The following is a 23,949-nucleotide window of genomic DNA, read 5'->3' as shown; positions in this document are numbered from 1 at the left end:
GGGGGTGGATACAACTGCCACTTAGGTTTACAGTTACCTCTTGCTTTTTTAAGACTTGAAAATTTTCCTTACTTTCCTATGAGTTCAGTTTTACAATTAAAATGATATCTATTATATTTTAATGAGCATTTCTCAAGTTTTTGTAGCAGAAATACTTTTCAGACTATCTAGCCCACTGTATTTCCATAAAAGAAAGACTGCGCTATCTCTAACATCTCCTAAACAAGTTTCTTTCTTTCAACCAGCAGGGTTGCTAGTTTAGGCCATTGGTCTTCCTCCCTCGATTCTATCTTCTTCTAGTCCACAAGGCTATTGATGGTCTTTGCCATATTTTAAATTGCAGGTCTGAGCTGTTCATCCTTTCAAAAAGGCTTCCTATTGCCTCAGAAGTTCAAGCTGCCTGGTTTGATGCACAGGACTCCATGAACTGATACAATTTACACTAGTAGCTACACACCTCAGCACCTGACTACCCACTCCCACCCGACCACTTTCTGTTACAAAGCTGCCCCACACTCCTTTCCTTCCAGTCCCTTATGTGTGACGTTCTCCTTGCCTAGAACATCCTGCACTTGTTCCCTTAACTGGCCAACTAGTCCTTTGGGTCGTCACTTACATATCACTTCTTCAGACCTTCCCCTGACCTTCCCTTCCCCACCTCCACTATAGAATGGATTTCCTTCAGGTCTGTCATTAGCTCCCTGCACTTAGCCCCTGTAGCACTTGTTCATCCTACTGGAGTTGTCTGTCTACATGTCTCTCTGTCTCTAGGGTTTAAATTATAAAGTAAATTTAATTACCAGAAAAACCTGCATGTATTTTTTTTAATGAGTTAAGTATAATTAATTCAAGGTTTAATTACACTTGATTATAAGTATTTTACCAAAGACCTTTGTTTTAGGTCAGTCTCAATTGTAATGACCACGAGCATGACAGGAGTGGGGAATAAACATAAGCACTGTTATTGCTCATATGCATATAATATCACTACAGAAATCCTGAGGTCTTCACTGGAAGAAGCAAAGACCTTGTTGTTGTCAATGTGCCCACTCAGTATCTACCTGTGATAGATATAAACCCTGGTTTTCTGTAATCAAGAAATTTATAAACATACACTCTTTCTTCTTGTATTATTCACTAGAAAGAGAAAAACGTTGATAATACTAGTTTAAAATTGGATAAATTGATGTTCATAAATTGTAAGTACAGAGGGTTGCTTTTATCTATAGGAATATGCCAATCAATGGCTTATACAAAAATGGAAAATTCTAAAACCAATAAGCCTGGCAAAAAGGTAGGATATCACCTTAGAAAAGTGCATATGAGTCAAGTGTCTCTTACTTGTACTGCTGATGATCCTTCGTGCTTCTTGTCTTCACCATGAACCTTTCTGCTAACTTCTCTAGGTTCCGAGAATATTCCGTCTCAATTTCGGCTTTTTTCTGGAAAAAATCTTGCAGGTCCTGGAGAAGCTGAACTCGCATCTCCATTTGCTGCTCTAGGCATTTTTGCTGTTCTACCAGTTGAGCTCGAATTTCTAAGGAGAGAGGAGAATCCACTTGATGATTTCACAAAAATTAGTGAGGTGTGTTGGTATGGGCAAGATAAAAGTAATGAATCCTATTGTACAGTTAACTCTGTATTGGACCTTCATGGGATACTGTACCCAGATTGGTGCTTTAATATGGTATCTGCTGACCCTTTAAAAGAATGAGACTAGCCTCAGGGAAGAATGCAATAAATTACAGTTGAAACATGGGTTACATTTGTAATGCCACAAACATGCATGGAGTCATGAGGGGAAAAAAAGATCAAAGCCTTTCTTTCAGATAACAATTCAAAACATGGGACATCTTTGGGTAGTTGAGAACATTGTAATTTTTTTCAATAGCATTTTACCTTCACTAGCCCTTTAGTATTTGAATGGCAAAAAAGTGAGCATCTTTTTCTTCCAGACTTCTAGAGCACCACACATGTGCCAGCTGTCACATACAGACACCAACATCTGGTAATTTTTATTTAGTGCACAAATGTCTAGTTTGTAAAACACATAGCCTCAGGGTTTGCAGGGATGCCATGCCTAAAAATAATTTCTTTCTATATCCAAATAATCCATTCATAACCAGCAATCCTCAGATTCCACTTAATCATTCTTTTTACAACATCAAGGGCTCTTCACTTGGTGGTCACTTTTTACACATTATTTAACAATAACAGCTTCCTCCACACACACAATCCTGAAAAGAATCCTTTGACAACGTTAATACATTAGGAATGTGAAGGTTAGTCATTTAGTGATTTAGCAAAAACACAGAAGCAAAAGGGTGTCATGCAAACTTCTCTGTAAGTGGCTGTAACAATGAAATGTGTTCTTTTTCAAAATGAGATACAAGTAACTAATAATGCACTGACTTGTTTTTCTTCTTAGACCTCGGGCTAGCCTCCAAAACCAAGATTATTCATACTGGAAAACTTTGTTACTTCACCTTTTCCCTTGTCAGTGCATATTCCATAAAAGTGATGGCTGAATCTAACTCAGTGGAATTGATAGAAAATCAATGTCCAAATAACACCTCCTCCATTTCTATTCTTCTTCTTCAATAGAGGAAGACAAAGTGACAATACATGCATGCGTGCACACACACATGCGCACATACACACATACGACCATGTTTAATTGAGTTCATTAACAGCCAGGGCAGTCAAGTTCTGAATGGGGAGTCTCAGGAAATTTGCTCAAATTAATAATAGGTAATAATAAAAAAATATTCTTCTACACCCTACTGAGGTAGGTTATTAGTATTATCTGCATTTTACAAAGAAGAAACTGAGGCTTAAGGAGATTTAGTACTTCAAGGACTTCAGGTAGTAAGTGGCAATCTCAGTTCTGTCAGTCAGATTAATCCAAGATTTCTGCCCACCTTCTATCCATGCAACATGTTTTGAGCTTCTGTTTTGTGCCAAGCCTATATCCTGACAAAGATACAGTAACTATGAAACAAGGTCTCTGCCCTCAATAAGGTCATGTTCCAAGAAACACTGGGGGAAAATAGGCAAGCATTTCTCTAGATTGTGGGATCCTAGTATTAATCTCATAGAAGTGTGGGGAACACTAGAATGAAGACACTATTATAGGCTTTTAACTACCACAAATAGCATCTGGTTTTTAGTCAATCAAACTAAGTGTTTTTCAGTACATATTATAATCAGTATGCCTGCTCAGCTCTTTCCCCCACAAATACAGAACTATTTTTGTTTCATAAAGAAAAAAAAAATCAAGGGTGTCGGTATTTCATTCAGGAATCCCAGTAAGTCTTTTAAGATTTAGTAATTTTAGCACATCTTGCGGTGCCAGGAGAAAACAAATCAACTGCTTTTGACTGTCAACTAATTTTCTTTGTTTTTTGAGTTTTGGGGTTTTTTTTAAGTTGCCTTGGTGCTAAATAACATAAAAAGTGGCTGAGATTACACCTCATCAGAAATACACAAAAATTCTAAGGGCTTTCTTCTTTAGTCTCATTTGTAGATGTTCTCTTGCTTACTTCCTTCAGAGTCTGAAATTGAGAAGTAGGGAGTTTTGAACAGGAGGACTGTTTTTAAAATAGTTAAAACCTCATTCTCATTTTGCAGGGAGTAATTGCTACTTCAGTTATCTGTAATTTTGTAATCAAAATAGAACACTGGTAGAGTTTTCAATTGGGAAAATGTGGAGGGACAGAACCTAGGGTATCATGAGAAAATAAAATATGGTCTAAAAACTGGAGGAGAATTTATTCAATAAACTCCTTAATTTAGGAACATTTAGGACAAATAAGGGAAAAAATCCCAAGAAGATCTAAAGAAAAAAAAGTCAATATAAAAACATTACCATAAGAAATGTCTTATTAGGAAGAGAAAACCTTTGGATTCTTTATATTACACCAGAGCCACAAGGCAGCACGATGTCACAGAGGGTCACATCCCTGCACATATGATGTGGTTTTATTATATTAATATGACCTCACTAGATTTGAGCTAACCTCATGTGGCACCAAAGAATTTAAACATTTTAAAATAAATGAGGAAATAAGGACAATAAGTGGTTGGTCATATATATTTAGGTCCACAGCTCAGAACAGATCAAAGAAGCCCAAGTGCACTGGGCCACACACTCCATCAGTCCCCGTGATGGGACCAAAGGTGACCACAGGCTATAGCACCACTGTCATTCCAGGTACTGCAGAATCATTAGGCTGGGACTTGTGAAAGCATCACATTAAGGAGTGATTTCTAGAAAAACTGTGAGCCTTATTTCTGTAGAAGGGACTGTAGTTTCTCTGCCACCTATAGATTCTTTAAAGACACTCTTTCAGGACCCTTTCTCTTAGCTTTCTTGTATTAATATTGATCTGGATCACTTTTTTCAGTCACAAGCTTCACTTTAATATAGCTGACCAAGCTATTATGGAGCTCCTGTCTTATGCTAGGCAGGCTCCTAGGTACTGGAGTTGCAAAGACTTGAAAGACACAACTCCTTCTGGTAAGAATACAAATCCTAAATTGATGCTATCAATATGCTGTACTCGGAGCTATAAAACAGAAATGCACCAGGACACTGTGGAAAGAGGAACTGGCCCAGACCATGGAAGAGCTTGGAAGACAAAATGCCTTATAGGACAAGTAGGACATGCAGCTGTAACCTCCAAGAAAACGGAAACACACCTGTAGAATGGGAGGAAATCTTTGCAAATCAGGTACTTAGTAAGAAACTTGTATCTAGAACATATAAAAGAACTCTTACAACTTAATTAAAACACAAATAACCCAATTTAAGAAATGGGCAAAGGATCTCAATAGACATTTCTCTGAAGAACATAGACAACAAAGGCCAATAGCAAATGAGAAGTGGCTCAAAATCATTAACTACGAGGAGGATGCAAATCAAAAGCGTAAGGAGCTATCACTTCTTAGCACCTAGGATGGCTCTAAAAAAAAGGCAGATAATAAGAAATGGTGCCTGGATTAGAGAAATTATAATCCCCATACATTGCCACTCTGTAAAAAAGGTAAAACCACTCTGGAAAACCATCTGGCAGTTCCTCAAAAGGTGAAACGTTGAGTTAATATAGACTTAGCAAATCCACTCCAAGGTATATATCCAGAGAAACGAAAATATATTTTCACACAAAAACTTACATACAAATATTTATAGCAGCATTATCCATAAGAACTGAAAAGTGGAAATAACCTAAATGTCTAACAACTACTGAACAGATAAACAAAATGTGGTATAGCCACACAAAGGAGTATTATTCAGCCATAAAAAGGAATGAAGTACTGATTCATGCCACAACATGGACGAAGCTTGAATATTCCAGCTTAGTGAATGAAACTGTCACTAGTGGACACTGTGATTACATTAATGGGAGATGTCCACAGTAGACTAAGCCACAGAAACAGAAAGTTGATTAGCAGTTGGCTGGAGTTTGGGAAAATTGGAGGTGACTGCTAAGAGACGCAGGGTTTCTTTTGGGAGTGATGAAAATGTTCTAAAAGTGATTGTAGTGGCAGTTGCAAAGCTGAACACACTGACAGTGAATCATACACTGTGAATGGATGAGTTGAATGATAAAAAACATACTGTTGTATCACAATTCCATGTTCGTTGTTGAGACATTGCTGAGAATAATTATAACAACAAAAATAACTCCTCATTCTTGTACTTTAAGTACTCCAGGCCTACTATTTTTTTAGTAGTTTATCAAATTAAACAGCATATGAATAAAACACTTTAACAATGATGTCTTCATAAAATGGCTCTTGCTTCAGTATTTTTGCTTCATCCAGAGTTTATCTATAAGCCAAAATAGTAAATTCATTTACTGGCCAGTGGTATTTGTATATTAATTGTTACAATTTCTAATGGTATAGAAAATATTTATTTAATAAGAACATTCAGAGGGTGCTTATCACCACTACTCCCAAACAACTGCATAAAACAGTGCAACCTCTTTTTAAGCAGAAAAATTACATCTCTGAGGAGTCACCATTCAAATCTAGGCTTGGACCTACTGAAAAACAATGATGGCCCTTTTCACAGGGCTGAAATTTACTGGTTTTAAAAAATGATAATACTTTCATTTGTTCTATTAGTGAATTATCATAGAATGAACTGACACCAATAATCCCATAAGAATAATACTTCTAAACCACTCAAGTAATTTGTTTAAAAAAATTTTGAAATAGTTCCTCAACAGCAAGTATGTTGACTACAAGTAAAATGGAATTCCTAGGAAAGGAAGAAATGTAGGCATTTCTTGCTATTGCTGTGATATAAAGGGAAGTTCTGATTCTTGTGAGACCACAGACTGATGCATATTTCATGGAAAGACTGAGTCCAGACTGGGCTGTTTCTCTAATACATTACTGAATAACTAGGACTAGGATATAAAACTGATAGATTGGCTGTGACACATGATCATCTAGCAAATAAAAATAGTAACATCTCTAATGAATCACAAACTGTCTCATTATTTCATAGTTTTGTTTGTTCAGATTTGCTTTACAATATTTAAAAAGTGTATATCCTGTTAAGGTTTATCAGTACCTTTACCCAGAGGACATAAGGAATTTTCCCAAAAGACAGGTGAGAGCTGCTGGAATGTCTTTAAGAACCCAATGAGACTCTAACTGGTTCCACCAATTGTTCACATGCTCATTACTCATGGAATATTTGCATAACCTTGCAGCTGCCAATTAGCTAAACACCTTTTGTGAAATATGTTCTCTGGCTACATTTTGGAGCAAGTAAAAGCCATAAAAGTGAGCTTTGATTTTTTTTTTTTTTTTGGTGAAAAGAATGAATAAACAAGGGTGCTTCTTTATTTCACCAGACATCTGAACCCATGACTTATACTTATCTTCCACTCTGCACAAAAATTGGGTAACAGCAGTGTGGACCCAGTTTGGAGTTAAAGTGTCATCTATCACAAGTCATGTGACATGCAGAAAGTCACTTAAGTTTGCAAATTTCATCCTGTAAAATAACAGTTCAACCTCTCACAAAACTGTGGTGAGAATTAAATGAGATAATATAAACAAAAAGCATGCTGCAATCTGTAAGCCACTAGGAAACAGATGGAGAAGATATTATTACTAGTATTACCAGACATTCATTAGAAAAATATTTATTGAATATTTCCCGTGCCAAACTCCTTACTAGTGAGTATAAATAACAGACTGGAAGTCATGAGTCCCATCTTCACTGAGAAGACAATGCAAACAGGGAGAATCAGTGACCTCAGGGTCCGTGATGTAAGAATGCCAAGGAGCAACAGGAGGTATGGAGGGAAAGCACCTACGGGTGGGCAAAGGGACAAGCACCGAGGAGGTGGTCCTGTGGTTGACCTGACAGTTTGTTGGCATACACAAGGGGGAAGGGTATACCAGGCTGCCAGAATAGCACATATACATGGAGAACGTGGGAGAGAATAAAAAGCAAACAAATTACCTGTCTGCTGCTAAAATCTAACCTGGATGGGCAGCGATCCAATCATGGCCTAGGTCAGCAAGGACCCCAGGTGGCAGGCTAAGGAGTAAGACTATAGATTTTAGGCCTTTTTCCTAAACTGAATTGACGATAAGAACCACCAGGGTATTTACTGAAAATATCTTATGCTTAATTCCATTGGCCAGAAATTTTTATTTTGTTGGTCTGGCAGGATCTGGAATGTAAGATTTTAATTAAGCACCCAGCTGGATCTTTCCACTGGGCAACTTAAAGAAATACCAGTGAGGAGGAATGGAACAATTCTGAACAAGGAAGACATATAACCAAATTCACCTTCCAGAATATAATTAAATACATGAAACGCTAAGCATCCTATACCTCATGATATAAGAGTTTCCTTTGTAAATGCAGGGTTCCCCATTTGAATTATGAATTACGGAGCAAAACAAAAAAGCAATAAACACCCTTACAAGAATGAATGGTATCTCAGTCAATTAATATATGATAAAGGAGACATGGATATACAATGGGGAAATGACAGCCTCTTCAACAACTGGTATTGGCAAAACTGGATAGCTACATGCAAAAGAATGAAACTGGATTATTGTCTAACCCCATGCACAAAAGTAAACTTGGATCAAAGACCAGAATGCAAGTCATGAAACCATAAAACTCTTACAAGAAAACATAGGTAAAAATCCCTTGAATTTAAACATGAGCAACTTTTTCCTGAATGCATCTCCTTGGGCAAGGGAAACAAAATAAAAAATGAACAAATGGGACTACATCATCCTAAAAAGCTTCTGTATAGCAAAGGACACCATCAACAGAACAAAAAGGCATCCTACAGTATGGGAGAATATATTTGTAAATGACATATCCGATAAGGGGTTAACATCCAAAATATATAAAGAACTCACACATGTCAATACCCAAAAAGCAAATAACCTGATTAAAAAATGGGCAGAGGATATGAACACACAGTTCTCCAAAGAAGAAATTCAGATGGTCAACAGGAACATGAAAAGATGCTCCACATTGCTAATTATCCAGGAAATGCAAATTAAAACCACAATGAGATATCACCTCACACCACTTAGGATGGCCAACATCCAAAAGACAAACAACAACAAATGTTGGTGAGGATGCGGAGAAAGAGTAAACCTCCTACACAGCTGGTGGGAATGTAAACTAGTTCAACCATGGTGGAAAGTAGTATGGAGGTTCCTCAAAAAATGAAAAATGGAAACACCATTTGACCTGGGAACTCCACTCCTAGGAATTTACCCAAAGAATGCAGGAGCCCAGTTTGAAAAGACAGATGCACCCCTATGTTTATCGCAGCACTATTTACAACAGCCAAGAAATGGAAGCAACCTAAGTGTCCATCAGTAGATGAATGGATAAAGAAGATCTGGTTCATATTCACAATGGAATATTATTCAGCCATAAGAAGAAAACAAATCCTACCATTTGCAACAACATGGATGGAGCTAGAGGGTATTATGCTCAGTGAAATAAGCCAGGCAGAAAAAAAGAAGTATCAAATGATGTCAGTCATCTGTGGAGTATAAGAACAAAGAGAACAACTGAAAGAACAAAACTAAGGGAAGAGATTGGGGAGGATGGACCAGAAGGGAGGGATAAAGGGAAAAAGGGGCATTACAATTAGCACACATAATGCAGTGGGGTGAGGGGCATGGGGAAGGCAGTATAACACAGAGAAGATAAGTAGTGATTCTATAGCATCTTATTATGCTGATGGACAGTGACTGTAATGGGGTATGTGGTGGCAACTTGATAATGGGGAGAGTCTAGTAACCATAACGTTGCTCATGTAACTGTATATTAATGATACCAAAATAACAACAAAAAAAACCAGAAACAATTGAAATAGAAAACAAAACATAGAGTTCATCAATAAAACTGAAAACATTTGGTTCTTTGGAAATGCCAGTATAATAGACAAAGTTTCTACAAGTGTGATGAAGGACACAGAAGACTAATATATAAAATAAAAGAGAAACTGGTCTGGTTGAAGTGGAAAATCTGTCCCAGGATAGATGCCCAATGAATGCATATACTGAAGGAAGAGGGTGTGCAGGCCTCATGGATAGCTCTCCAGCAGCCACTCCTATCTCCCCTTTCAGGAAAGCAGGCACTGACTCCCATAAAAAGAGCTGAAAATGGCAGGTACTCACTTTCCGAGGATGCCTTGCAGCTACAGTTGCCACATGACCAATTCTGGCCAATGAAGGAAGGAGAGCGCCAAAAGCCCTGTCACACACTGTCCCACCTGTGGGGGATGCTAACAAAACTCCACAGACTTTGAAGTTATTACCTTAATTAGTGGTCTCCATTATGAAGTTTCTGGGCAATGGCACACCTAAAAAATGAGGATGAATTTGTGCCCATACTCTTAACCCAAACATTACCCCAATCCAAAATGGGAAATAGCACCCATATTCTCCACCTGCCCCCAAGTTCACACAAGAGTCAGCAGCATGTGTAAGGCTAAAGCCTAGGTATATCAGCTAGAAGTTCTCTTTAGTGGCTGGTAAGAGAGACTAGACATAATACACACACACAGAAAAAAAAACAAAAAAAAAAACCCCACAATGGAATGTTATTCTAACTTAAGAAGAAAACAATCCTCCATTTGCAGCAACATGGATGGAGCTAGAGGGTATTATGCTCAGTGAAATAAGCCAGGCGGAGAAAGACAAGTACCAAATGAATTCCCTCATTTGTGGAGTGTAACAACAAAGCAAAACCGAAGGAACAAAAGAGCAGCAGACTCACCTACTCCAAGAAAGGACTAGTGGTTACCAAAGGGGAGGGTTTGGGGAGAGTTTGGGGAGGGTGGGTGGGGAGGGAGGGAGAAGGGAACTGTGGGATATCATGATTGGTGCACAGGGTGTGTGTGGGGTCACGGGGAAGACAGTGTAGCTCAGAGAAGACAAATAGTGACTCTGTGGCATCTTACTACACTGATGGACAGTGACTGCAATGATGTATGGGGAGGCTTGATAATAAGGGTGAATGTAATAACCACCTTGTTTTTCTGTGAAACCTTCATAAGAGTGTATGTATATCAATGATACCTTAATAAAAAAAATTAATGGTATCCATATTTTCCCGTGCCTAAGCTTGTTGTTTTAATTAGTTATGAATCTCATTTCTGTTTTCCAGTGTGGAACTAATTAGTATTTCCATTTGATTTTTTATCAGGGAGTAGACGCTGACAACCACATTATGGAGAAACCTCTAGAACTGTGCTGCCAGTAGCCATTAGTCACACTGAGCCCTTGAAAAGCGGCCAGTCTGAATTGAGATGTGTTATCAATGTAAAATACATGCAAGATTCAAAATCTTAGCATGAAAAGAAGAATGTAAAATGTCTCATTGATAATTTTTATATTAATGTTGGTATTAAAAGCTTTAGACATTTATATAAAAGATATTATTAAAATTAACTTCACTTGTTCATCTGTTTTACTTTTTAAAATTATGTTTAAAATACCTATAATTACTCAAAATACTAGAGGCTCACCTCTAGGACAATGTTCCTCCAGGATATTAGTGAATTAGCAAGCACATTTCTGTAAAGTGGAATCTGGAATATGGAACTCTGTCACAAAAGGTCTTTGAGGAGTTAGCAGGCTTGATCAGAGGACACAATTTATGCACAAGGCAAATATGGGTTAGAATAGAGAGTATCAAGGCACCGGGACCAGTCAGAAGTTTGATCTTGGAGGAATAACTGTCTCTACATAACTCATGCTTCCTCAGCTGCAAAACAGTCACTAATCATAAGTGCCCTATCCCCTTTCCAAAGGCAGTGGAAGGCTTCAACGAGATGAGACACAAAAAGACTTTCTCACCATGGAAAGCAATACATTAGCCAATTATCACAAAACATGGAATGCAAACAGAAAAGATGTTCTAGACTGAACAACGGTGGTGACTACACCTTCTAAAGAACTTTGAGAAAAGGGATGATCACAGGCCAAAGGGGATCATCAGTGATGACTCTAGAGGGGGTGGGCCCTGCGCTGCCTTTCAAGGATATGTAGGATTTAGAAGGCTGTGCAACTTCAGTGAATGGAAAAACAGTTCCCTAAGTTAAACCCAACATAGAATTTTGGTATCTTGGCCCAAAAGAGTTAGGTTCCAGGGAAGGAAGTTTAGGGTGGCTGGACCAAATGTAACCTTCCAGGTTACTGCCTCACAGAAAATATAACTCCTTAAAGATTTTTTCTACTTTTCAAATTAGAATATCACTAACAATTTAAACAAACTAAATAGCATAGACACATTAAATCAGTTTGATTCCCTTCTAAGCTCAAAACCATAGCCTTATTCTAGAATTCTAGAGATGATAAGCATTATTTGGGGTGAGCAGATTTATGACATAACCTTTTGGAATAAAAAAGGTAAGAAACTGTTCTCTTAGCACAGTTAATACTCACTGTTTCAGATGTGAAAGTCAACTTCACAATATTTCTGATACATTAAAGAAGCTGTATCCACCTTTCTGAGTTTTCATTGTAATATCTTCACTTGAAATGACATTAGCCTTGGTATTATTTTAGAATAAAAGCTTACTACAGATGCATAAGTTTGCATAGTTTTTGAGAGATATTATATTTTGGTCTTGGTAACATTTTCAGGTAAAGTATAGAAAACAAATTTGCACTTTTCTTTTTTAGATGCATGCTTTTTATTAATAAAAAGCAATATATTAAGGTGATCAATTATTGCAGTTTAAGTACAATGTAGGAAAGGCCAGTTTAACGAAGTACAAATCTGAAGGGCTCACTACAGTGCTTTCATTTAGAATGCACAAGAGACAGGAATTCATTAACTTCAGCATAATTAAGCAAGGACATTTAAGACCACATTAGTAGACTGATTTGTACTGCCACACAAAGACAGTGTGTGGAAATCACTGATCTGTAGAGACCAAAGATGTAGATTTTAGAATGGCTCTGTTACTGACCTTTTAAAGATACAAGGCATTCTATAAACATTGACTTTCTTGATATAATTCAACATGAGGTCTCATGGAGTAAATAAAAAGGCTTACCCATGTTTTTCTCTCCATAAGTTTCAAAAATGAGTAACTTCTGAAGTAGTTTCAATCTTTTGTACTGAATTAATGGTGAATTGAGGCTTTTTCAAATTAAGGCTACTTTCCTTATTGCAGTAATTACAATTTTAAAGTGCCTACAAGAACACAGTGTATTTAACCTCCCAAGCAATTTACCATTGACAACTAACAGGAGAATATTTATTGGGTTCCTACTATGTTCCAGATCCTGTGATAAGTACTTGATATAGCTTAGCTCTTTTAATTCCTACAACAATCTATTTACATAGTGCCTGCATTACACAGATGAGGAAATCAAAGTGGAGAAAGATTATTTTGTCCAAAGTCACACAATCAATAAGTACACAGGCATATGTCAGAGATACTGAGCGTTTGGTTCCAGACGACTGCAATAAAGCAAATGTCCCACTAAAGTGAACAAGAAAAGTGAGTCAAATTAATTTTTTGGTTTCCCAGGGTACACAGAAGTTATTTTATACTATACTGTAGCCTAATTCAGTATACAATAGCATTATGTCCAAAAAATGTACATACCTGAATTTAAAAATACTCTATTACTAAATAATGCTAGCCATCACCTGAGCTTTTAGCACGTTGTAATCACTGATCATAGATTACGGTAACAAATTGCATAATAATAATGAAAAAATTTCAAATATTTAAAGAATTTCCAAACTGTGACACAGATACATGAAGTGAGCAAATGCTGCTGGGAAAATGGTGCCAGCTGACTTGCTCCATGCAGGGTTGCCAGAAATTTGCAAAGAAAAAAAAAATGCAGTATCTGCAAAGCGCAATAAGGAGAAGCATGCTTATACTAAAGGCTGGACTCCAATCACCTTTGTCTGGCTCCAAAGTTTATGATACAAAATTATAAGGTTCAACAACTAGGCAACATGTAAGTAAGCAAGCCAATGTGATCTATCACTGGCCTTCTAGTCAATTTGCTATAATGTATAAATACACTGTTTTTACTATTAATGTAGCAAATAAAAGTGTAAATGCTAAGTGTTTAATTAGCATCATTTAGAAAATTATAATTGCATTTCTATCATTTACTTAAAGTAAGAAGCCATAAGAACCCCTTGCCAAAGAAAATACAAATATTTTATAAAAAGTAAGTGGCTAAGTGGCTAATACTCATTCTCTAGCATTTTCTGAATGTCATGGCTTTATCAGATATTGTATCTTTAGGTCAACAGCTTTTGTTTTAAATTATTGTACTACTGCTATTATGTTATATTTACTGTAAAACTTCAGACTATACAGATTATAAACCCCTTATATACAAATATCATGTCTCTGAATTTCCATGTAGCATATAATAGATGCTCGGTAACTATCACTGATGAACGTTTGCTCCAGTAAAGATAGTAAGTCATCAAAATGCTTAGTTACGCACTGATGGACTGAGGACCCAAATTTTGCTAATTCATAAAATGGTTTATATTCCCCCTCTCCCTCCAACCCACTGGCCTATTACTACCTCTTCTTTCTCTGCTCAGTGTGGCCCTTCGGGTATCCAGCCCTTCAAGGATTCTCCCATTAACAATGTCCTCTTGGTCAATAATAGAAAAGAACTCCAGCTGAACCCAGTGACTATCATAATGCTGTACACATCTTGCAATTAAAGGTATATTTTACATGTCTACTCTACCGTATGAGAATACCTTTATCTAGGAAAAACTGGTAAAGCACACTTACCATTTTTTAGACCTCTGTTAGAGACTTTGATTGGATTGCTATGGCAACTTTAGATTTTATTTTGATTTAACTACAGTTCAATAAACAAGAGCTCCAATAAGCTCTGGCTCCAAATGAGCTAGAACTCCACTCAGGAGCTGATTCAAGGAAACCAGTAAGTTAAGTTGTCTGGTTACCTGTGCTTCCCCACTATTCATTTTACAACTGAAAGCCATAGTTCTGGATCAAAGAATAAATGTCTTTCCAGCTTTATGCTGCAAAATTCTTAAAGAGATGGCATTTTAAAAAATCCTATGTATATCTGATACATCTTTTAAGATTACTATACATACTATGTATCTTTTAAGATTTTTCACACTCAAGCAAATACTGAACATTCACCAGCTTGTTAAAATGTCAGAAATATTCTTCTTCATTATTTTATATTCTCAAAATACAAAAGAAAATGTCCAATTGGATAAAAAACTTACATTGTTAAAAATAACATTCTCTTGGGGCGGAGCCAGGATGGCGGCATGAGTAGAGCAGTGGAAATCTCCTCCCAAAAACACATAGAGCTATGAAAATAAAACACAGAAAAATCTTCCTAAAATAGAGACCACAGGACACAGGACAACATCCAGACCACATCCACACCTGCAAGTACCCAGCGCCTTGCGAAGGGGGTAAGATACAAGCCGCAGCCCGGCAGGACCTGAGCGCCCCTCCCCCCGGCTCCCAGCGGGTGGAAAGAAACCAGAGCGGTTTTTTTTTTTTTTTTTTTTTTGGCAAGTGCTTTTTGGAAGCCTTAAAGGGACAGGGATCCCTGGGAGGTAGGGTGGCGGGCCAGTGAGCGAGTGCCTGGGACCGGCACCTGAGGACAAAGAATATCCCGCGTTTTTCACTGCAGGACCGGTGGGTGGGTGCCTGAGACCGGCACCTGAGGACAGAAGAAATCGTGCGTTTTTCCCCTTTTTTTTTTCTCTCTCTTTTTGGCAAGTGCTTTTTGGAAGCCTTAAAGGGACAGGGACGCCGGTGCTAGGAAGACAGGGCAGCGGGACTGGTGAGCGGGTGCCTGGGACCGGTGCCTGAGGACAAAGAATATCCCACGTTTTTCCCTGCGGGACTGGTGGGAGGGTGCCTGAGACCGGCACTTGAGGACGGAGGAAATTGCGCGTTTTTCCCCTTTTTTTCTCTCTTTTTCGCGAGTGCTTTTTGTAAGCCTTAAAGGGACAGGGACCCTGGTGCTAGGGAGGCAGGGCGGCGGGACTGGTGAGCGGGTGCCTGGGACCGGCGCCTGAGGACAAAGAATATCCCACGTTTTTCCCTGCGGGACCGGTGGGTGGGTGCCTGATACCGGCACTTGAGGACGGAGGAAATCGCGTGTTTTTCCCCTTTTTTTTTTCTCTTTATGGCGAGTGCTTTTTGGAAGCCTTAAAGGGACAGGGACCCCAGTTCTAGGGAGGCAGGGGGGCGGGACTGGTGAGCGGGTGCCTGGGACCAGCGCCTGAGGACACAATATCGCGTGTTTTTCCCTGCGGGACTGGTGGGCGGGTGCCTGAGACCGGCACTTGAGGACGGAGGAAATCGTGCGTTTTTCCACTTTTTTTCTCTCTTTTTGGCAAGTGCTTTTTGGAAGCCTTAAAGGGACAGGGACCCCGGTGGTAGGGAGGCAGGGCGGCGGGACTGGTGAGCGGGTGCCTGGGACCGGTGCCTGAGGGCAAAGAATATCCCACGTTTTTCCCTGTGGGACCGGTGGGCAGGTGCCTGAGACCAGCACTTGAGGACGGAGGAAATCGCGTGTTTTTCCCCTTTTTTTTTTTCTCTTTATGGCGAGTGCTTTTTGGAAGCCTTAAAGGGACAGGGACCCCGGTGCTAGGGAGGCAGGGCGGCGGGACCGGTGAGCGGGTGCCTGGGAATGGTGCATGGGGACAAAAAAAATCACGTGTTTTTTCCTTTTATTTTTTTATTTTATTTTATTTTTTTCTGTTCCCTCTCTCATTGGTGCTGTTGTTGTTTTGATTTAGAGAGTGCTTTTGGAAGTCTTAAAGGGGGAGGACAGGTCAATTAGACCAGAGGCACAGAATCTGGGGATCTCTGGGCACTCTAACCCCCTGGGGAGGAGGGAGCACAGAGGCCCCTTATGGAGATAAATAGCCTGCTGGCCGCTCCCGCTCCAACAGGGCTCCACCATTTTGGAGGAGCAGCCCCAGCCAGGCCAAGCCCACAGCAACAACAGAGATAAACCCCATAGCAACAGGGCAGGAAGTACAAGCCCTGTCTGCACACAGCTGCCCAGCACAAGCCACTAGAGGTCGCTATTCTCCCAGGAGAGGAAGGCCACAAACCAACAAGAAGGGAAGCCCTTCCAGCAGTCACTCGTACCAGCTCTGCAAACTATCTCTATCACCATGAAAAGGCAAAACTACAGGCAGACAAAAATCACAGAGACAACATCTGAGAAGGAGACAGACCTAACCAGTCCTCCTGAAAAAGAATTCAAAATAAAAATCATGAACATGTTGACAGAGATGCAGAGAAAAATGCAAGAGCAATGGGATGAGATGCAGAGAAAAATGCATGAGCAGTGGGATGAAGTCCGGAGGGAGATCACAGATGTCAGGAAGGAGATCACAGAAGTGAAACAATCCCTGGAAGGATTTATAATAAGAATGGATGAGATGCAAGAGGCCATTGAAGGAATAGAAGCCAGAGAACAGGAACATATAGAAGCTGACATAGAGAGAGATAAAAGGATCTCCAGGAATGAAACAACACTAAGAGAACTATGTGACCAAGCCAAAAGGAATGATATTCGTTTTATAGGGGTAACAGAAGAAGAAGAAAGAGGAAAAGGGATAGAAAGTCTCTTTGAAGAAATAATTGCTGAAAACTTCCCCAAACTGGGGGAGGAAATAATCAAACAGACCATGGAATTACACAGAACCCCCAACAGAAAGGATCCAAGGAGGACAACACCAAGACACATAGTAATTAAAATGGCAAGGATCAAGGACAAGGAAAGAGTTTTAAAGGCAGCTAGAGAGAAAAAGTTCACCTATAAAGGAAAACCCATCAGGCTAACATCAGACTTCTCGACAGAAACCCTACAGGCCAGAAGAGAATGGCATGATATACTTAATGCAATGAAACAGAAGGGCCTTGAACCAAGGATAGTGTATCCAGCACGACTATCATTTAAATATGATGGCGGGATTAAACAATTCCCAGACAAGCAAAAGCTGAGGGATTTTGCTTCCCACAAACCATCACTACAGGGCATCCTACAGGGACTGCTCTAGATGGGAGGACTCCTAAAAAGAGCAGAACAAAACACACAACATATGAAGAATGGAGGAGGAGGAATAAGAAGGGAGAGAAGAAAAGAATCTCCAGACAGGGTGTATAACAGCTCAATAAGTGAGCTAAGTTAGGCAGTAAGATACTAAAGAAGCTAACCTTGAACCTTTGGTAACCACGAATCTAAAGCCTGCAATGGCAATAAGTACATATCTCTCAATAGTCACCTTAAATGTAAATGGACTTAATGCACCAATCAAAACACACAGAGTAATAGAATGGATAAAAAAGCAAGACCCATCTATACGCTGCTTACAAGAAACTCACCTTAAACCCAAAGATAAGCATAGACTGAAAGTCAAGGGATGGAAAAACATATTTCAGGCAAACAACAGTGAGAAGAAAGCAGGGGTTGCAGTACTAATATCAGACAAAATAGAATTCAAAACAAAGAAAGTAACAAGAGATAAAGAAGGATACTACATAATGATAAAGGGCTCGGTCCAACAAGAGGATATAACCATTCTAAATATATATGCACCCAATACAGGAGCACCAGCATATGTGAAGCAAATACTAACAGAACTAAAGAGGGAAATAGACTGCAATGCATTCATTTTAGGAGACTTCAAAACACAACTCACCCCATAGGATAGATCCACCAGGCAGAAAATAAGTAAGGACACACAGGGACTGAACAACACACTAGAACAGATGGACCTAATAGACATCTATAGAACTCTACATCCAAAAGCAAAAGGATATACATTCTTCTCAAGTGTACATGGAACATTCTCCAGAATAGACCACATACTAGCTCACAAAAAGAGCCTCAGTAAATTCCAAAATATTGAAATTCTACCAACCAATTTTTCAGACCACAAAGGCATAAAAGTAGAAATAAATTCTACAAAGAAAACAAAAAGGCTCATAAACACATGGAGGCTTAACAACATGCTACTAAATAACCAATGGATCAATGAACAAATCAAAATAGAGATCAAGGAATATATAGAAACACATGACTACAACAACACTAAGCCCCAACTTTTGTGGGACACAGCGAAAGCAGTTTTAAGAGGAAAGTATATAGCAATCCAGGCACACTTGAAGAAGGAAGAACAATCCCAAATGAATAGTCTAACATCACAATTATCGAAACTGGAAAAAGAAGAACAAATGAGGCCTAAAGTCAGCAGAAGGAGGGACATAATAAAGATCAGAGAAGAAATAAACAAAATTGAGAAGAATAAAACAATAGCAAAAATCAACGAAACCAAGAGCTGGTTCTTCGAGAAAATAAACAAAATAGATAAGCCTCTAGCCAAACTTATTAAGAGAAAAAGAGAATCAACACAAATCAACAGAATCAGAAATGAGAATGGAAAAATCACGACAGACTCCACAGAAATACAAAGAATTGTTAAAGACTACTATGAAAACCTATATGCCAACAAGCTGGAAAACCTAGAAGAAATGGACAACTTCCTAGAAAAATACAAGCTCCCAAGACTGACCAAGGAAGAAACACAGAAGTTAAACAAACCAATTACAAGCAAAGAAATTGAAACGGTAATCAAAAAAATACCCAAGAACAAAACCCCGGGGCCGGACGGATTTACCTCGGAATTTTATCAGACACACAGAGAAGACATAACACCCATTCTCCTTAAAGTGTTCCAAAAAATAGAAGAAGAGGGAATACTCCCAAACTCATTCTATGAAGCCAACATCACCCTAATACCAAAACCAGGCAAAGACTCCACCAAAAAAGAAAATTACAGACCAATATCCCTGATGAATGTAGATGCAAAAATACTCAATAAAATACTAGCAAACAGAATTCAACAGTATATCAAAAGGATCATACACCATGACCAAGTGGGGTTCATCCCAGGGATGCAAGGATGGTACAACATTCAAAAATCCATCAACATCATCCACCACATCAACAAAAAGAAAGACAAAAACCACATGATCATCTCCATAGATGCTGAAAAAGCATTTGACAAAATTCAACTTCCATTCATGATAAAAACTCTCAGCAAAATGGGAATAGAGGTCAAGTACCTCAACATAATAAAGGCCATATATGATAAACCCACAGCCAGCATTATACTGAACAGTGAGAAGCTGAAAGCATTTCCTCTGAGATCGGGAACCAGACAGGGATGCCTACTCTCCCCACTGTTATTTAACATAGTACTGGAGGTCCTAGCCACGGCAATCAGACAAAACAAAGAAATACAAGGAATCCAGATTGGTAAAGAAGAAGTTAAACTGTCAGTATTCACAGATGATCTGATACTGTACATAAAAAACCCTAAAGACTCCACTCCAAAACTACTAGAACTGATATCAGAATACAGCAAAGTTGCAGGATACAAAATTAACACACAGAAATCTGTAGCTTTCCTATACACTAACAATAAATCAATAGAAAGAGAAATCAGGAAAACAATTCCATTCACCATTGCATCAAAAAGAATAAAATACCTAGGAATAAACCTAACCAAAGAAGTGAAAGACTTATACTCTGAAAACTACAAGTCACTCTTAAGAGAAATTAAAGGGGACACTAATAAATGGAAACTCATCCCATGCTCATGTCTAGGAAGAATTAATATCGTCAAAATGGCCATCCTGCCCAAAGCAATATACAGATTTGATGCAATCCCTCTCAAATTACCAGCAACATTATTCAATGAATTGGAACAAATAATTCAAAAATTCATATGGAAACACCAAAGACCCCGAATAGCCAAAGCAATTCTGAAAAAGAAGAATAAAGTACGGGAGATCTCACTCCCCAACTTCAAGCTCTACTACAAAGCCATAGTAATCAAGACAATTTGGTACTGGCACAAGAACAGAGCCACAGACCAGTGGAACAGATTAGAGATTCCAGAAATTAACCCAAACATATATGGTCAATTAATATTTGATAAAGGAGCCATGGACATACAATGGCAAAATGACAGTCTCTTCAACAGATGGTGCTGGCAAAACTGGACAGCTACATGTAGGAGAATGAAACTGGACCATTGTCTAACCCCATATACAAAGGTAAACTCAAAATGGATCAAAGACCTGAATGTAAGTCATGAAACCATTAAACTCTTGGAAAAAAAACATAGGCAAAAACATCTTAGACATAAACATGAGTGACCTCTTCTTGAACATATCTCCCCGGGCAAGGAAAACAACAGCAAAAATGAGCAAGTGGGACTACATTAAGCTGAAAAGCTTCTGTAGAGCCAAATACACCATCAATAGAACAAAAAGGAACCCTACAGTACGGGAGAATATATTTGAAAATGACAGATCCGATAAAGGCCTGACATCCAGTATATATAAAGAGCTCACACGCCTCAACAAACAAAAAACAAATAACCCAATTAAAAAATGGGCAGAGGAACTGAGCAGACAGTTCTCTAAAAAAGAAATACAGATGGCCAACAGACACATGAAAAGATGCTCCACATCGCTAATTATCAGAGAAATGCAAATTAAAACTACAATGAGGTATCACCTCACACCAGTAAGGATAGCTGCCATCCAAAAGACAAACAACAACAAATGTTGGCGAGGCTGTGGAGAAAGGGGAACCCTTCTACACTGCTGGTGGGAATGTAAATTAGTTCAACCATTGTGGAAAGCAGTATGGCGGTTCATCAAAATGCTCAAAACAGACCTACCATTTGACCCAGAAATTCCACTCCTAGGAATTTACCCTAAGAATGCAGCAATCAAGTCTGAGAAAGACAGACGCACTCCTATGTTTATCGCAGCACTATTTACAATAGCCAAGAATTGGAAGCAACCTAAATGTCCATCAGTAGATGAATGGATAAAGAAGATGTGGTGCATATACACAATGGAATACTACTCAGCCATAAGAAGTGGAAAAATCCAACCATTTGCAGCAACATGGATGGAGCTGGAGAGTATTATGCTCAGTGAAATAAGCCAAGCGGAGAAAGAGAAATACCAAATGATTTCACTCATCTGAGGAGTATAGGAACAAAGGAAAAACTGAAGGAACAAAACAGCAGCAGAATTACAGAATCCAAAAATGGACTAACAGGTACCAAAGGGAAAGGAAGTGGGGAGGATGGGTGGGCGGGGAGGATGGGTGGGCAGGGAGGGATAAGGCAGAGGGGAAGAAGAATGGGGTATTAAGATTAGCATGCATGGGGGGGAGGGAGAAACAGGAGGGTGGGCTGCACAACACAGAGAGGACAAGTAGTGACTCTACAACATTTTGCTAAGCTGATGGACAGTAACCGTAATGTGGTTGTTAGGGGGGACCTGATATAGGGGAGAGCATAGTAAACATAGTATTCTTCATGTAAGTGTAGATTAAAAATTTAAAAAAAAAAAGAAAGAAAGAAAGAAAGAAAGAAAGAAAGAAAGAAAGAAAGAAAGAAAGAAAGAAAGAAGAAAGAAAGAAAAGAAAAGAAAGAAAGAAAGAAAGAAAGAAAGAAAGAAAGAAAGAAAGAGAAAGAAAGAAAGAAAGAAAGAAAGAAAGAAAGAAAGAAAGAAAGAAAGAAAGAAAGAAAGAAAGAAAGAAAGAAAGAAAGAAAGAAAGAAAGAAAGAAAGAAAGAAAGAAAAGGGGGATTACTCCTTGATAGGATAAAACTATTGGTAAATCAAAGATCAAGCGTGCCTTAAATATCCTTAATGTTGATCACTTAAAGGGTGTCAGATGATCAGCTATGGAGGTACTCTTTTCTGATAATATTCCTTTCTCTTAATTAAAAAAAAGCAGTTCCTGTGTGCTGACCTCCAATGAGTTCTGCACAGTGGTATAGAGGGCATGTCAAAGTGTGGGCAAAGGGTCTGTTTGTTTCTATGCAGAAGATCAAGGCCTAGCTTGGATACTCAGAAAATGAACTAAGATACGATATGAGGAGGAGCTTCCAGCATCAGCACTCTCTGGAGGAGTTGTGCCGGTGGATTATCATCAAAAAGCCTCCACAGGGATCCGGACGATGCTGCGGTTGTGGCTGCATCCAGCCCACCGTCTCCTGGACTTGCCATAGGAATGAGGAGGGAGATGTCTAGGCTGGCATGTGCATACAGTTAGACAACGAATTTGACCGGATCTGTACTGTTGGAACTCAACCAGGAGTTGGGAGGGGTGCAAGTTGTAGCACTCCAAAATCTTATGACTATAGACTATCTACGGTTAAAACAACATATGGGATGTGAACAGATCCCAGAAATGGGCTTCTTTAATTTGTCTGAGTTCTCTCAGACTGTTCAAGTACAGTTGGACAATATCCATCATATCATAGACAAATTTTCACAAATGCCTAGGGTGCCTAAATGGTTTTCTTGGCTTCACTGGAGTTGGATGGTAATTATAGATTTGCTTTGTTTATGTGACCGTATTCCTATTATGTTAATATGTGTGTGCAAATTAGTTAGTAGTTTAAAACCTATACATACTTAAGGTACTCTACAAGAAGATATGTCAAAGAAATAATCAATCCTCCCATGTTTCCTTCCATATGCTACATCTGTAGCTTTTCTTCTTTCTTCCTAATTACAACCCTTAAATAGAATTTGTGCCTCATATCGAATTTACCGAGTATCATAATTCCTCCAGGTGGTAAAGATACCTCGAGACAAGTGCTGGGCATAGAAGCCACAGGGCATAAATCTGCAAAGAAGTAAAAAGCTAACCTTTTCAAACAATATGGCTTCTCTCTCACTTACCAACTTTACATTTCCCTGTATGGCCCCGGAAGATGACTAGTTAGCCAGAGATGGGTAAGATTCCTCAAGGGAGGAACAACCTAAGATAGGCACAGTCGCAGGGGGGCCATCAGGTGAGAAATTGGGGATCAACAGAGGTGAGGCTCAGAACCTCACCCCCCCTGCTTTGAGAGAAATCTTCTGCATCCGTGGATGTTTTGCTGCCCTTGTCTAGCCTGGATTAATACTTAGTCTATAGGCACACACCTGATCATCTGATCATCTACATTTTCCCTCTTACAGCACTAAACTATGTTTTCTACCTTTATCTTGCATCTACCTACCACTTCAGCATTTTATTAAAAATAAAAATAATAAGAATAATAAAGGGAGAAATGTGGGATCCACATATAAATCAAGTACAAAAATCAAATGAATATTCATATTGGACCTGATTGTTTATAGGTCATAGTGCGTGATCAAAACCGAAAGTTTCTGTGATGACTGCCCTTGTACTGTTCACCATGTAAGAACTTATTCACTATGTAAGAATTCGTTCACCATGTAAGAACTTGTTCATTATGCTTCAGAAGATTGGAGACTGACGAGAATTAGGCTGGAGATGGATTAATGATTGTACATTGAGCATTGACCCCCCTA

General features: G+C 38.8%; 1 protein-coding gene across 2 annotated transcripts in view; it reads right to left on the bottom strand.

The window, feature by feature from the left end:
- The window catches only part of LOC108403881 (SLIT-ROBO Rho GTPase-activating protein 2B-like), a 114,056-nt gene extending 98,604 nt beyond the window's left edge, over nucleotides 1-15,452 (bottom strand). Inside the window, exons 1-3 of one of the 2 annotated variants that reach the window (XM_073231083.1) lie at nucleotides 14,953-15,452; nucleotides 14,777-14,863; nucleotides 1,342-1,537 (exon numbers count right to left, since the gene is read on the bottom strand). In XM_073231083.1, coding sequence (XP_073087184.1) covers nucleotides 1,342-1,490 — 149 coding nt within the window. In that variant the 5' untranslated portion in view covers nucleotides 1,491-1,537; nucleotides 14,777-14,863; nucleotides 14,953-15,452. Of the gene's footprint in view, nucleotides 1-1,341; nucleotides 1,538-14,776; nucleotides 14,864-14,942 lie in introns of both variants that reach the window. The other variant, XM_073231090.1, reaches the window with a different exon arrangement.
- Between the last annotated feature and the right edge of the window lie 8,497 nt (nucleotides 15,453-23,949).

This window comes from Manis javanica, chromosome 1 (assembly GCF_040802235.1).
Source record: "Manis javanica isolate MJ-LG chromosome 1, MJ_LKY, whole genome shotgun sequence".
NCBI classification, from domain to species: Eukaryota; Metazoa; Chordata; class Mammalia; order Pholidota; family Manidae; genus Manis; species Manis javanica.
The sequence above is the reverse complement of the archived record's forward strand: the minus strand, read 5'-3'. Positions and strand labels throughout refer to the sequence as shown.